The 16,998-nt window shown below is 45.1% G+C and overlaps 1 protein-coding gene across 8 annotated transcripts in view; it reads right to left on the bottom strand.

Moving 5' to 3' along the window:
• The window catches only part of KIF21A (kinesin family member 21A), a 2,335,619-nt gene that overhangs the window by 636,501 nt on the left and 1,682,120 nt on the right, over window positions 1-16,998 (bottom strand). For all 8 annotated transcript variants that reach the window (XM_069629214.1, XM_069629217.1, XM_069629219.1 and 5 more), the window contains one exon: window positions 210-415. In XM_069629214.1, the coding sequence (XP_069485315.1) occupies window positions 210-415 (206 nt within the window). The remainder of the gene's footprint in view (window positions 1-209; window positions 416-16,998) is intronic.

Genomic DNA, 16,998 nt, shown 5'->3' with positions numbered 1-16,998 from the left:
GACCAAACACTTTCCATTGTTTAAATGTATGTTTTCAACGCTGGAGAATTTCAATGTTGTTATGTTAATATTCTGCAACACATTTGGCACAGTGATGGTAATGTAACAATATATGCAATTACTGATTTTGAGAAGCAATATTGATACAATGTGTTATGTTTTAAGATCATCCGAAAATAAAGCTTGTACGTTTTTAGGGTGAAACTTACATGCTGCCGATCTTGCCAGGTGCTGGTGCAAGCTCTAGCTCCCTAGCCGAAATATCAACAGTTTCATTGGTTAACCCAGTCTCCCGAACTTCCACAACAGGGGCAAGGTGGTCATGCAGAATGCTGTCTCCAGTGCCAATGTCCAAGGTTACATCATTATTATCTGCATAAAGTAACTCCATCTGTGTAGTAGTCCGCCTGCGTGCCTGCATGTCAGAGAGAGAGGTCTATTTACAACATTTCAAAACATGAAATATTCTTTCACTGTTATAGAAATGAAGGCGTATGTGTTATATAGGATGTTCCTAAATATAGATGTTTCAGCTGGTTGGTCTTGCACTGTAGAAATCAGTAAATTCTGTACAGACAAGTGAATCGCTCAGTTGAGGCTAGGAGTCTGCAAACACAATTAGCACTAGGACTGTTATTTATTGCTTAGGTAGAGTTCGCAATACTTGTACAAAAAGAATATATACGAGAATGCGTAAATAAGCAGTGTTGCCTGAAAAGGAAACACTTTATTTCCTTGTTCTGTTTTAATTTAATAGCAGTAATTGTTGTTACTTTCTACTGTGGAAAAAAAACAAATTACAGCCAACAAGTACATTGAGCACAACACTGTAACAATGTCAAATTACAATAACCATATTTTAACCTCCTGTGGGCTCCTGCTACAAATGTTGTTATTGATTAAACTTGCCAGGCAATTCCTCTCTTTTCCCCCTTCTATTACCCAAAAGTAGGGCCAGGATTGGTGAGATTGGGAATTTTGTAGTTGCCGTAACTCATTTGCTTACCATCCCACTCAAAATAAATCCACTTTTCATCCAGAACAACCCACTCCCAACATGCAGCTTAAATGGTCAAATCAAGTTAAAAGATCTATAACCTATATGCTAAAGACCACTCCAATCTCAGTTCATTTCCCTCCTGGTCAGCTCTTAACACTGCTCGGATTCCACTATGAAGGCCCATAAGAAACCCATAACAGTGGTTGTGCTATGTTAACACTCCACGGTGTGACATATGTTTAGGCCAATGGTGTCCATTTGAAATTTGGGCAAAGTACATCATTATTTAAAGTTATATTCTCAACTGCACTGGATAAAAAATATTGAATTACATTTAAACTGAATATACAAAATAAAGAGACGTATGCTGAAAATATTTGATGATTGATAGTTACATTAAGTTTCAAACAATGAATGTGTATATTATTTGATAAATTCAATAATGTCAATTTGAATTTGGTTTAGTGGATAATGTTTTTCATTTGAACTTTGGTTAACGTACACAACCAATTATTTGGAGTTGCATGTTCTATTGTACCTTTATAAACACAATGGATTTCATTCAAATTTAAAGATATAATCTATTTATAGGGCTAGCAAGTGGGCTCAAAATATTTGAGGATACTCAGTTGCATTAAGTTTCAAACACGAATCATATTGATTGGTAATAGGCTGTTCCACACATATCTAGGAGTGTATCAAGTAAATACAATAAATTGAACTTGTTCTTTAAGATTGAGTCATAGAGTTGTAGGTCTAAGAGCGCAAGGAATAACGATGGCATGAGTATGATTAAATGAACATGTTACACTAAAGTGTAAGAAACCATTCAACTTGCAGCAAAAACAATAACACCATTTCACATACATAATTTAGCGCAAACATACTCCGAGTTAGACTTCAAGTATTAACCTGTGTATAATGAAACTTCTTTGTGGCCGTCTGGTAATTTACCACCTCCACCGTATCTGATACATTTTTGCTACAGTGAAAGTCAACTTGTTCAGTCTTCATGCTGTGCAGCGTTGAGACTGCTCCCCTCTTTAACCAGGCAGACCAATCTCATAAGGGTGTGTGTGTGTATGTAATATATGATTGCCCCTGTACACTTAAAATGGCAATCATCTTTTGGACCATACGCGAAAGGTATCAGTTATTCTCATCAACCAAGACAAGGAATGGAAATAAAGTGAGAAACCCAATGCATTCAAGCTCCATAAAGATTACAGAAAAACTGACCAACTGACATTCTAAAGTGACGTGCATTTTCAAGTGCCATCAATTCACAGACCTTTCAAAGGTCACAAAAATAGGAATTACCGAACAGCCCAGTACATTATAGAAGAAAAAAAACACCAGAAAAACAATAGACATTTCATAGATGTATAGTGGAAGAACTTAGTTGCATGTAATAAAGACTTCGAGGAATGCAGATTGAAATGTGATTGTGAAGGAAATCAAATGAAATTGAGAAATGTATACCTCTCTCTCTCTCTCTCTCTCTCCCTCTCTCTCTCTCTCTCTCCCTCTCTGTGATTATATGTGAGCAAGTGGCTAGCAGGCTAATTGAGGCTTGATTTCTTGGCAACTTTATTGACGCCAATGAGTGCAACCTCCAAGTGTGATAGTTTGCGCTGCAATTATATATATATATATATATATATACATATATATACACACACACATATATATACACACATATATACAAACACACACACACCCACACATACACTAGCAAAAAGTACCCATACTCTGTACGTGCTCTGTAGACAGCCATAATGCACATCAATTGTTGAAAATCAATGATCATGTAGGTCCCTGTTCCGAGTCGCTCATCGCTTGATTTGCTTTGCACTCTGAAGTAAACTGCACTTAGAATGGGTGTCTATGGCTAGCTGACATACCCCGGACCAGATGTGGAGGGGAGGTGAGAGTTGGCGTGCTGTAGCATACTGGGACCTTTTGTGCGCTCTCCCCACCGTTGCCTCACCCTGGCGTGATGCATATATCTCAGAAACACTGCATCCTAGGGCCCTGAAATGTGGTTTTCTAGGTCCCACAGGTAACTTCGAGTTTTGTTCCTCAAGTTGAGATGCTTAAAACGAGCTCTTTCCAGTCCTTCTACTACCACATTGATGTTTCTCCAATTTCTACCTTAGTTTCTCACCATAGAGCCATATACAGCTATGTAAGTCCACTTTGGTTTCTGATTTTAATTATTATTTTTATGAATACAATTTGAGGTTTTTTGCAACTAAATGGACGTGCTGACATTTCTTGATTTTTTCAGTTTGTGCTGTTGTAAGATTAAGCAACAGTTATATTATGTTATGTTACTTTGCATTTATATAGCGCCTTATGTACCATTGGTATGATCTCAAGGTGCTGGTTGAACGCCCTCTGGAACCGTAGTTCAAGTCAGTAGAGAGAGAGAGATAGTCATAAGGTGCGTGTGAGCACCGGATATGTGTGCAGCAGGTGTGGCACTCGTATGATAGCTGCTTCTTAGCGGTAGGTGTGGTTGTTGGGAGATCAGGAGTATGTGTTCGTTCTGGCAGGGTGTTACCCAGACCGATTCTGGCTGCGTTACGCCTGAGGAGAACACCTAGGCTGGCGGGTGTGTAGCCAGCTGTGTTTAGTTAGGATGACGGGGAGTTTGTGGCAGGTGTTGGTATGAGAACAGCTATACCGAATGTGTCATAGTGTTGCTGTGTTCTAGTTGAGTGGTGGTGTATAGAAGAGAGTAAGCGTGGTGTGATATGGTGGTTTTCAGTAGGTGCTTGAGAACGATCGCACATCTGAGCCATTTATACAATCTGTTTTATTCACTGAATCTGTTCAATCGGCTTTGTCTGTTCACACATTTCGCCTGGTTCTTTATTTGGTTTATTAGTCATTCCATTCATTCTATCATTCGATCGTTCATCTACATAAGCTGTTCGGCCATCTCCATCTGTTCTATTAATCCGTTCCGCCATCTCGATTTCATCGTTCCATTCTATCCATTCCATCTGTTCCATCCAGTCCATCCGTTCCATCCATCCATACATTTCATCGACTCCATTTGCTCTATCCACTCCATCTGTTCCATCCACTCCGTCCGTTCCACACATCTGTTCCATCCACTCCGTCCGTTCTGCACACTTCATCCGTTTAATCCACTCCATCCGTTCCATAGACTCCATTAGTTGCATCCACTCTAACCGTCACATGCATTCCATCCGTCCCATGCACTTCATCTGTCACATGCATTCCATAGGTTCTATGTACTCGTCATTTTCATGCCCTTTATCCGTTTCATGCATTCTATCCATTCCATGATCTCCCTCCATTTTATGCACTCCATCAGTTCTATCCGTAACATATACTCCATGCTTTCTATCCGCTCCATCGGTTCTATCCACTCCATTTGTTCCCATCATTCCATGCTCTTTATCTGTTCCATGCACTCCATCTGTTTCATGTACTGGGTCTGATTCCATATACTCCATTTGTTTCATACACCCCATCTGTTCCATATACCCCCATCTGTTCCATACACCCCATCTGTTACATCTGTTGAAACCGTTCCGTTAGTTCCATTCGTTCCCACTGTTCTGTCAGTTAGATTCCTTTATGCTTTCCATCACTCAATCTGTTTCACCGCTGGAACCGTTGCATCTACTCCATCCGTTGAGTCCGCGCCATTTGTTGTGATTATTCCATGCACTTCAACCGTTCCATGTACTCCAACCATTCTGTGCACTCCAACCCATTCCGTGCACTCCAACCCGTTCCGTGCACAATGTCCATTCCATGCCCTCTATCTGTTCCATGCATTCATCTGTGGCATGTACTCCCTTAGTTCTGTGCACTCTTATCTGTTCAATCAGTTCCTTGCATTGCTTCTGATCAATGCACTTTGTCCGATCCATGCATTCCATCCGCTCCACACACACTCTTCATCCGCTCCGCCCACTTTATCCGTTCTACCCATGTCATTCGTTGCACGCACTCCATCCGTCTCACGCACTACATCCATCTCAAGCACTTGATTCATCTATTCCATTCGTTCAGTTCATTCCATGCACTCTGTCATTCCATGCCATCTGTTCAATGCACTCTATTCCGTGCACTCACATCTGTATCATGTACTCATCCTTTCCATCCTATCGTCCACTTTATTCCTCTCGTCCACTTCATTCCTCTCGTTCATTTCATTTATTTCATCCATTTCCTTAAATTCAACCACTTCACTGCATTCATACAATTTATTCCTTTCATCCACTTCACTACTTTCATCCACTTCTTCGTTCTATTCAGTTTATCCGTTTGAATTTACATTAGTGGATATTAGTTTTAGATTTCTCGCTCGGATCATGATGCTGGATTGTTATTTATGATATAGCAGCTTTGGGCTAAGGTCATTGAATTACTGTTATCCAGTTTGAGTTAAGAGTCAATTTTAGGGGAAGAGCCATGTTTTCATAAGTTTGCGGAAAAACATGGGGTCCTCAGTGAGTTGGATGTGGGGTGGAAGTGTGTTCCACAGAGTGGGGGCCACGGCTGAGAATGATGATCCACCTAACTTGACAGTTGGTTTTTGGTATCACTAGGAGGCCGGCAGAGCTTGATCTTAGATCTTAGAGTATGTGGAGGATGATAGGGTTTTAGTTTGTATTGAAGATATTGAGGTCCGCTTTTATGCATTGCTCGGTGAGTGATGCATAAGGTTTTGAAGGTCACCCTTTGGGCAACCGGAAGCCAGTGCAGAGTTTTGAGGGCTGGTAGTATCAGTTCCGCTGCGGCGTTTTGTGCTCTTTGTAGTTTAGTCAGTTGTTACGTGTGGACTCCTATGCTAACCCCCTCTACCTCGTCCAGTCTTGACATAACAATTGATTGGACTGCGGAGAGTCTGTTGGGAAAGGAGAGGTATGGAAAAATGCACCTAAGAGTTTTGAAGTGTTAGTGGCAGGACTTAGAGACGTTGTTGACTTGGAGCGAGAGGGTCAGGTCTGAGTCTAGGGTGCATCCAAGGTTTTTACTAAATTAGAGGGTGTTGGCGAATAGCCCATGGCAGATGGCCAGGGTAGCGGGTGCGGAAGAAGTTCGGTGTTGCCACATACCATGATTTCAGTTTTGGAGGGGTTTAGCAAGAGGTGGTTTGTGGTCAACCAGTGATCTGTCGAGGAGGCAGGAAGCGAGGTCGGGTTTGCAGTTGGCATTTGAATTCAGGAGTTTTAGGATTAGTTGTGTGTCATCAGCGTAGTTGTAGCACAGGATATTGTGTGAGCAGATTATTCGTGGGAGGGTGGACCTATAGAGGTTAAACAGGAGGGCTGATAGGCATGCTCCTTGTGGAACTCCAGTGTTGACTGGTCGGGCATGGGAAGCATAGGCGGAGAGTAGGGTTATTTGGTTCCTTTTATTGAGGAAGGATGCTATCCATTTGAGAACGTTTCCACGGATTCCCAGGGAGTGGAGACGGTCAAGGAGGATTGAGTGGTTGATTGTGTCGAAGCCGGCAGATAGGTCAAGAAGGATTAGTGCGGCACATCCTGCAGAATCTGCAGTGTTTTTAAGGTCATCCCAGAGAGTGGGTCATAGGGTTGTTGGGGATGTCAAGACATATGTTGAAAACTCCTAGAAGGGTGAGGGTGGGATGGTTTAGTTGGATGGTGGCAATAGAGTCGCAGAGGTTGTTTGAGATTGTCTGTTGTAGCCAGCAGGTCTGTAGATGATTAGGAAGCTGTGGGAGAACAAAGGGGGGGGGGAGGGATAGTTTTATGAGGAGTGATTCGCACGAAGGAATGATAGCTGGTTGTCGATGATTGAGGCGTGGAAGTGAGACTTGAAGGCGATTGTTATTCCTCCTCCCCTAGAGGGACGGTTCAGTGGGATGAGGGGGTAGACTGGGGGGGAAGGCTTCATTGGTGATAGGGGCAAAGTCGTCGGAGAACCAGGTTTCTGTGATGAAGACCAGGTCTGGTTTATCAGAGGCGAGGAGGTCAAAGATGCTGTGTCTGTTTTTTGCTACAGATTGGGCATTAAAAAGGATGCAATTTACTTTGGTACAGGAGGATGATGGAGTGGCAGAGGTGGGGGTGGGAGGGGAGAGGGTGAAAACTGGGGAGACAGAGGGGGGTGGTTGGTGGTCGATGGGAAGAGTAGGCGGGCAGTTGAGTTGGTGAGTTTGGCGGGGAAGGGTTGGACTGATGTGATGGGTTGATTGGATTTGGGACGGGGGATTTGAAGGTGGGGTCTGGGGGGGTTAGGAGTTTCAGTTCTGGTTGGTGAGAATTCGAGGGAGAGGGGTTCCAGGCAGGGTGAGGCGGGGGCAGGGTGGTGCTGATCGAGATTGGGAGGATGAGGTGGTTGCTCGAGATAGGAGTGGCGATGAGTACTGAGAGGTTGAGGGAGACCAGGTACATTTTCTCTTTTTTTTGTTGCGGCTGGTGTGTGAGAGAGGGTAGGGGGTTTGGAGGGGGAAAGGGAAGTGGCTACTGTTCTTGCTAGGGTGAAGCGTGCAATTTTTAGGGAGGGGAAGGAGTGTGGTCGGAGGGGGATGATGGTGGGAGTTGATGAGGGGAGCAGGGGTGGATGGTTGCGGGGCTGGGTGGGCTTAGGAGGCTAGGCGGGCCATTAGTCAGGGGAGCAGGTATGATCATAGTAGGCGGGTGGGTGGAGGGTATGGGAGGAGCAGTGGTCTTAGGATGGTTGGTTTGCCATCATGCCCCTCTGGCTTGGTGTTTGGATAGGGGATGGTTAGGGGATGTGGTGGAGGGCTGGATGGTTTGGGGAAGGGCGGACTTGAGGAAGGGCTGGCAGGAAGGGAGGCTGGCGTGCGAGGCTCATTTTGGGGAAACCTTGGTGGGTTGGGTGCACTCATGGTTTGGATTAGTTTGAACTGGGATATAGATGGGGGTTGGAAGATTTCGTTAACACCTTCCTACTTCAACTATACCACCGTATGATAATTGTTCACGTTCTCTTTAACTGTAGTACAGTTGTACAACAGCGATTATTCGCACTTTAAGTTCAACTATACCACCGGGTGAGATTATTCACAGTTTCTAAATTCAACTATACCACCGGGTGAGATTATTCACAGTTTCTAAATTCAGCTAAACCACATGGTGAGATTAATCACAGTTTTAAAATTCCACAATACCATACGGTGATATATATATATATACACACACACACACACACACACACACACACACACACACACAACTATACCACAGGGTGAGATTATTCAAAGTTTCTAAATTCAACTATATCATAGTTTCTATTTAGACTTTCAGAAAGCAACTAGACCACAAGTATGCTAATAGGACAAACTTTCTAAATGCAACTAAACCACGGATATGCTAGTGGGCAGACTTTCTAAATGCAGCTAAACCACAGATCAAAAAGTTACTTCTTACCTTGTAACGTTCTTTCGATGGGATGTTCCTCCGACGTATTCCTTATCTTGATAGATTACATTCCAGCTTGCCGACCTCGGAAATATTTTCCAGTAGAGGGCGCTCCGCGTCGACGTCCCTCGAGCTGGTGTCCCTCAACAGCCTCCATCTCGGCGCCAACGTGCGTATAAATAGACTTGCGCAGCGGCCGTTGCTCAGTTCCGTTTTGAAGCTTGAAATTAGCTGTGCATGAATTGGTTATTGACCTTGAAGGAGCGTAAACTGAAACTACAAGGGAAGTTTTACTGCGGGGATAGATGGGAGGAGCGATAAGGAATACATCGGAGGAACATCCCATCGAAAGAACGTTACAAGGTAAGAAGTAACTTGTTCTTCGAAGGGATTGTGTCCTCCGACGTATTCCTTATCTTGATAGACTCCCATAGCAGTGGTGTGAAAGAGGAGGTGGGAGTAAAATTGGAATATTTCCCTTTAAGAATGAACAGAATGTAACACCGCTTTGCCAAATCTTGTCTCCTGGCTAGAGGAGGAATCCAGACTATAGAATTTTGTAAAGGTATGTGCGGACGACCATGTGGCAGCCGCACATATGTCCCAAATCGGTACCCCTCTTTGGAGAGCCGAAGAGGCTGCGATACCCTTGGTTGAATGAGCCCTAAGGAGTTGAAGGGGCTCTTTCCCTGCCAATGTGTAGCATTCTAGAATGGCTAAAATGATCCATCTTGAAATGGTCTGTGATTGGCAATCCTAATTTGTGTCCTGCATAACCTACAAACAGTTGGTCTGCTTGCCTTATTCTAGCAAGTCTGTTGATATAAAAACTCAAGGCACGCCTTGGATCGAGCCTATGTAGCCTCTCTTCCTCTTTCCCTGGATGGGGAGGAGGATAGAATGAAGGTAAGCTTATTTTCTGAGTGATGTGGAACTCAGAGACCACCTTTGGGAGGGAATTAGGCTTCACTTGTAAAACAACTTTGTTTCTGTGAAAAATTGTATGAGGAGGTTTGCAAGATAGAGCTTGTAATTCACTTACTCTTCTGGCAGATGTTAGAGCCACTAGGAAGACTCTTTTAAGGGTGAGAAATCTTAATGAACAAGAATGGAGTGGTTCAAAAGGAGTACCCATCAGAAAACTTAAGACTAGATTTAAGTCCCACAAGGGAACTTGGAATGGCCTTGGGGGATAGACATTAGTTAACCCTTTCAGAAATTGGATTACTAGGGGTAATTTGAAATATGATGGCTCCTCCGCAGTGTGCTTAAAGATTGACAGCACTGCGAGGTAGCCCTTGATCGTACCAACTTGAAGACCTGAATTTGCCAAATAGAGCAAAAAAGATAACACCATTGGTGTACTGCATGAAAAGGGTTCGATATTCTTTTCTCTACACCAGCTGCAAAATCTGTTCAACGGCAGCGGTATAAAGTCTTTGTTGCTGGCCTTCTGGCTGAAAGCAACACCTCCATGACGTCATCCGGGAGGTCCCAATCCTTGTATCTCAACCTTTCAGAAACCAAGCGTGAAGGTTGAGGGTTCTGATGACTGGATGGAGAACCTGACCTCCCTTCGAGAAGATCCTCTCTTTGCGGAAGATGAATCGGAGGGCAGATGGACATGGCCCTATCCGGGGCAATTAGAATCATAGTCTTCCGGAATCTTCTCAACCTCCTGATCATCTGTGGAATGACAGGGACTGGAGGAAACGCATATAGAAGTGGAAACTGCCAGTCTACTACGAACGCGTCCCCTACAGCTCCTCTCGGGGGAAATTCCCTTGAACAAAACTGATCGCAATTCCTGTTGATACTGGTGGCGAACAGATCCCCTTGAGGGGTTGCCCAAGGGGCGAAGATCTCTTGAAGGACTTCCTGAGCTAGCTCCCACTCGTGGGAGACTGTGCTCTGCCTGCTCAGAGCGTCTGCTGTCAAGTTCTTCTCTCCGGCTAAGTGAACTGCCGATAGAGAGATTCCTTCTTGAATTGCCCAAAACCATAGCTGCATCACCTCTCTGCACAGTGGCAGTGATTCTACTCCTCTTTTGTTGAGATAGTGCATGGCCACTGTGTTGTCCTTCATTATTAGGACATTCTTCCCGTGTACAGATGGCAGAAAAGCCTTCACGCTAGTCTGATTGCTCTCAGCTCCAACAGTTTGATGTGTAGTCTGGACTCCGGTGGAGACCAACGACCGCTGATGGTCAAGTCGTTGGCATGGGCTCCCCACCCTGTTAGTGAGGCATCCATGACTACTGGAGATCTGACATTCTTCCTGAGAATTGCGACCATTGGGTTCTTAGTGCCCACTGGAGGGATCTCATTCTAAGGCGAGCCTCTGGCACTAGGAAGATGCAGGATGTCATTAGGCCTAGCAACCTCAAAAAGACGAAGGCTGGTAGACGTTGGGCATTTTGAAACTTGGTGACCATCTGTAGAATATCTTGAGCCCTCAACTCTGTTGGCAAGGCTTTCCCCAGGAAAGTGTCCAGGACTGCTCCAATGAACTGGAGTCTCTGTGATGTATCATCTGAGACTTCTTTAAGTTGAGGGAGAAGCCCAGCTTGTGAAGAAAGTGGAAGACATAATCTAGCTGAATCTGAGCTTGTCCCAAAGATACTGCTCTGATCAACCAATCGTCCAGGTAGGGGTAGACGTGGATCCCTTCCCTCCTAAGACTTGCAGCCACTACAGACATTAGGTTGGTGAAGACCCTCGGGGCAGAGGTCAGCCCAAATGGCAGGACTCGATATTGATAGTGAGAGTTACCAATTGCGAACCTCAGGTATTTCCTGTGTTTGAGATGGATTGGCACATGGAAATAAGCATCCTGAAGGTCCAGAGATACCAACCAGTCCTGAAGCTGGAGGGCCTGGAGGATCTGAGAAAGGGTTACCATCTTAAATTTGTCTTTACTGAGGAATTTGTTTTCCCTTAAGTCCAAGATGGGTCTCAGTCCTCTGTCCTTCTTTGGAACTAGGAAGTAGGGAGACTACCAACCCTTGTTCCTCTCCGCTACAGGTACCGGGTCTATGGCACCTTTCTCTAGCAGGTCTACAATCTCCTGCATAAGGAGCGGGTCTGGAAACTTCAAAGATTTGTTCCCGGGTGAATGACTCTGAGGGGTGTGTAGGAAGGGCAGGCAGTAACCTTGGGCAACTGTTTCCAATGCCCAAGCATCTGATGTAATAGCCTGCCATTCTGCCAGATGTTGAGTTAACCTGCCCCCTACTGGTGTCTTGTGAGGGGAGACCTCAGAGGGGTTTAGAAGCGGCTGACGCAGATGCCGAGGGTAAAGCGGCACCTGCTGCTGCGGTTGTTGTACCTTTTCCCCGTCCACCACGGGTGAATCATTTCTGGCCCCTTTGAGCTGGCTGTCCTCTGCCTTTTCCGAATGCGGAGTAAAAGCGAAAGGACCTACCTCTCCAGGAGGTTCCTGAGGGGCAATTCGGAGTCTGTCAGATTGCAGCCCCAAGAGATTTGGCTGCTGCCTTGGATGTTTGTAACTTCTCCAGGCTGTCATCAGCCTTCTTACCAAATAAAGAAGTGCCGTCAAAGGGCATGTTCAAAAGTCTGGCTTGTACATCTGGGGCAAAACCAGACTTTCGCAACCATGCAAATCTGCGGATTGTGGTACTTGCCACCATGGCCCTGCTGATACTGTCAGCAGAATCAATGCCAGTTTGAAGGGACTCGCACATTGCATCTTTCCCATCTTTGATAATGTTTAAAAATGCTTCCCTTTCCTCTCCTTCTGGGAGACAGTCAGCCGCAGATGAAGCACACTCCCAATCTTGCAAGCGTGCAAGTGGCGTTAATAGATTTAAGCGCCATGCTACATGTCGAAAATACTTTTTTTGACATAGCATCAAATCTTTTATCGTCCCTGTCCTTTGGAATAGTAGGGTATGCAGATCTACTATTTGATGAAGTTGCTGCTTGTACAACCAAACTCTCTGGAGTTGGATGTTTGCTCAAGTATTCAGGATCTGCAGCAGATACCCTGTATTTGGCAGATAGTTTCTTGTTAACTGCAGAGATACTTCAGGGTTGTCCCAATTAGCAGAAATCTTTCTTTGCAGAGCAGTATGAAAAGGAACAACAGGATCTTCCTATGGACCTTTAACTAAAATGTTAGTAAGGTCGTCCTGCTGAAAAGAGGGTGTAGGTGTAGACCACCCCATGAATTTCTATTATTCTTGCCATCAGAACCCTATAAAGGGTCTCAGCATGCTCCCCAGGGTCTGGTTTAGCAAACTCTACTTCTGGGGAAGTATCTAAACCACTTGCTTCATGTAAAGAGTCTTGAAGATGTTTTAACCTGTTCTCTTCAGAGATAGATTCCTCTGGTATAGGTGGTGTGGTCCTTTGTAAACCAAAAGGTCTCTCATTGTCAGAATCCTCCCCTTCTTCAAATATAGAGGACAAAGCTCTAAAGTAATCAGACTTAGGGTATGGTTTAAAACCCATTTCTAGAGCAGAGGGGGCCAAATTGGTTGTCACCGGTTGAGAAAATGTCGAAGTTGTCGACATGGAAGTCAAAGGCTTTGACAAACCTGAAAAGGGCGTCGAAAAAGTTAGAGAGGCCTCGAAGTACTCGAGAGGATCTGAATCCTACTCGGAGTCGTCGAGGTTGTCGACGGCATCCTCAAGGTAATGGTCGAGGTCCTCGACACCTCTACTGTCTGAGATGTAGTGACAGCTGTAGGTGTGTCTTTTATCGGCGTCGACGACGGTGTCGATGCAACCGATTTATGAGTCGAAGAAACCTTCGACAAAGGCATCGATGACGCGGATTTACTGCCTTTACTCGAGGGTTCATGATGCTCCCGGGTAGTTTCTTTCGCCGGGTGCAACGACTCGCTGTGTTTTGATCTTTTGGGTCTTTCACCCAGGGTATCACCTTTAGCCGTCTCCGAGGGGTTCGAGGCCGCTTTCTCAAAGACGCTAAGCATTTTCTTACAGGATTCCTCCCACTTAGCTGGAGAGCTGTGTTTCGTGGGGCAGGTGACCCTTTCCGGGGAGACAGAAGAAGACGAAGAAGAGGGAGATCTACGACGCCTGTTCTTAGAGTGTTTCGATCTCTAAGACTGATGGGAACCGCTTTGAGACCTTGAACGAGAAAGTTTCCTGTGACGGCGAGGAGACGAATGTCTAGACTCTGCCGAAGAAACTTTCAAGGGAGTTGAAGTGTTAAAAGTCTTACCTCTTTAAAGCTTCCCCTTACGCTCCTTCAAGGCTTTCGCCATCATGGACATACAGTCCTCGCATTTCGAACAGTGATGCTCCGATCCCAGGCACCACAAACAGATCCTGTGAGTATCCGTCAACGACATTTTCCTCCCACAATCACGACCCTTTTTGAAGCCGGACCGTGGTGTCGACGGTTAGGATGAGGAAGCCATCAAATAAAGAGGATATCTTCGAAGAATAAGTTGAATCTTCTTGAAGAAAGAACTGAGCAACACGATTCCGAGGCCCACGAAGCGCGGAAAAACCGAAGTGAGCAACCGCCGCTGCGTGAGTCTATTTATACGCATGATGACGTCGGCGCAAAGACAGACGCTGTCGAGGGACACCAGCTCGAGGGACGTCGAGGCGCAGCGCCCTCTATTGGAAAAGATTTCTGAGGCCAGCAAGCTGGAATGTAATCTATCAAGCTAAGGAATACGTTGGAGGACACAATCCCTTTGAAATGCTATTAGGCTGACTTTCTAAATATGTAATTGCATTTCTAAATGCAATTACACCACAGATATGCTATTAGGGACCCTTTCTAAATGTAACTACACCACAGATACGCTATTAGGGAAACTTTCTAAATGCAATTATACCACAGATATGCGATTAGGGACGCTTTCTAAATGCAACTACACCACAGATGGAATAGTTTACAACAGTTTCGCTTCTAGGGTTGAGTGGTAGGGTAGTATGGCATGAAGTAATTGCTTCAGACCCCGCCCTTGCCACACTTTCTTGTTGGTGGTTTCTTGCTTCTCCTGCGGATACCTGCAGATACGATCAGGAGCCATCCTTCGCCTTGGGGTCCTTAGCAGTGGGGCTGCCGGGCAGAGGGCTGCCCTGGGAGGGTCAGTATTGGCTCAGCCAATCGGGGCAGTGGGCAGGCTGGGGAAGCGGCGGCTACAGGCGAGGCCAGAAGGGGAGTGCTGGGGGATGCGGCCACATGGGTGTTCAGGCGCACTTATTTTAAATTTGAGAAAGGGCCAAAAGGAGGTCTCAGGAGAGGAGTAGGAGGTGTTGAGGAGGGCGGGAGGGCGCGGGCAACCAGGAAGAGAGTGCTGGGTGGGAGGAGGCAACAGGGGGTGGGGGTAGGGGCTTTCACAGGGCCTGAGGTAGAGTACCAATAATTTAAAAAGGCTCTCCAAGAGGGGCCTGGCGCTCACCGATCTCCGATGCAAATGGAGCTGGTGAAAGTGTGTTGGGTGCCTGGATTCCAAGCAACACGGTCCGAGGACCAATGAGAGCGGGGGTGGGCGGGTCGGGGAGAGCGGGCGGGCGCGGGCAAACAGGAAGAGTGCGCGGGGTGGGAGCAGGCAACAGGGGGTGGGTAGGGGCTTTCACAGGGCCTGGCGCCGAATACCAATAATTAAAAACAGTGAACTGAGTGCTACATGTTGTTGATGTTTAAACGGTCTCCTCTAACCGAGTCCTTGAGCACCCACCGATTGTAGAGAGACACCCGCATTTTGGAGTAAGGTTTGTGATATATATATATATATAATATATATTTTTTATTTACTGAAAAAACTTTGTTCAAGGCACGTTTTGTGATGTCATCTTTGAAGTCCTGGGTGTTAGTCTTAGCAGTGCACAGTGATGGCTTGAGTTATAGTTGCTTAGCTTACCATAACTGATGATTTTCTGATTTTTTTTTGTTTTAATGTAACCATAACATCCATTTAAAGTTTTTATTAGTACAATTTAAACAGAACGTTCCTTAAAGTTTTTTCAGTGAATTTCATTTGCTACAACTTACTAATATCATACTTACCTCAATATAGCATTTTTTGTCCGAATTACAAAGTTTCACCTTAAAGCCCTGCCATTTCCCAACTTATAGTATCATTTTGAACACTTCTATACACTTTTTCAAACATTTTGCACTGTTATTGCATTCGTCATCGTCTGCGAATGTCTGACGTCATCACAGACTTTATGGGCAGTGTCACATGACCACGGGCCCGCAACATGATGAAGTGTTTGCCAATGCGTCCGCACTTCACGATCGGGTCTGTGCTTCGCGGACAGTTCGGAACTGCACTTTCTGCTGATATAGCAACTTTCAAGCTCAAAATGTACCCTTCTACAGCTCCTACACCTAATCTTACTCATTATCCATTAACAATCTAGCACAGAGCACATACTTGGAAGAATATTAGCAAAACTGCTATCTTAAAAATGGCATCAGCTATTGCCATCCCTCCTCCCCAAGAGCCACCACCAGCTGGAGGACCTACACAATAAAAAAAAGTGCAGTACTTCCAAAGGCAATGAACAGGACCAAGAAGATGAGGTAGAGAAAGTGCCTACCAGTAGCACCAATAGAGAATCATGGATGTGGCAGTTCTTTACCACTGCTGGCAATGTACCAAAGGCTAAAGCTAACAAAGTGAAATGCATAGTGCACCTCCATGCGCCGCCACATCCAATCCAACCACTGCAATGCTCTCAGAAAGGCTGTTTCTTTCTTAGCAAGTAGTAGGCTGGCTTCCTCCACCTGATCTTCCTCATCCAATACTGTAACCACACAGCCTACTTCTGTGGGACACACAATCCCACCATCTACCTTACAAGCAATAAAAGAGGCTGTTGATCCATATCTTTCGAAGACAACAGTCCTCTATACATACAGAAACACACCACTCTGCCGGGGGGAGTAATTTCAAATTGCTTTCGAAGCTGTAATCAAGGAGCATGACAAACCCTGCCTCCTACGTTAGATGTAACACACGTGGCAACATCTCCCCTGTCCACCTACCCCTCCATATTAGTGCTCGGTGCCTCTTCCCTCATTTCCTTCCCCACCTTACGTTCTAACTTCTCCTGCCCAAAAAAAAACAAAATAAAACAACAACAAAAAAAAGGTACGTTTAGGAACCATGCGTGAGATAGTGTTTGGGTATCCGGGTATCAGAGTGCTAATCCCAGGGTAGGTAATAAAGCATATTGTTTTTTGATGATCCTTGGACTGCTGCTTAGCCGCCAGATCAAGGGTTACCCAACCCTATGAAATAAATGAAATGATGACCTGTGGCAAAAAAGCGCTGTCCCACAAACATACAAAATTTACTACAGTGTAGTTTGGTAAATCCAAAAGCACATTTATCGTCAATTCAATTCAGAGGGGTAGGCCCAAAAAATTGCCAACACGTGTTTTGACCGATTTGGTCCTTTTCAAGGCAGGGCCAATAGACCACACAATTGTCAGCCTGCTGGTATCAAGTCAGGGTGCTTGTGGTCATTATAAAAAGCGCTGCATTCAAACGGTGCCTGAGCTCCTGATCATATATAAGTAGAGAGTGAAGTATTAAGTTGCTGTTCCAGTGAACGTAGGTTGTCCCTTCGTAATACTGCA

Source organism: Ambystoma mexicanum, chromosome 12 (genome assembly GCF_040938575.1).
Source record: "Ambystoma mexicanum isolate Mex_15411 chromosome 12, UKY_AmexF1_1, whole genome shotgun sequence".
NCBI lineage: Eukaryota > Metazoa > Chordata > Amphibia > Caudata > Ambystomatidae > Ambystoma > Ambystoma mexicanum.
The sequence above is the reverse complement of the archived record's forward strand: the minus strand, read 5'-3'. Positions and strand labels throughout refer to the sequence as shown.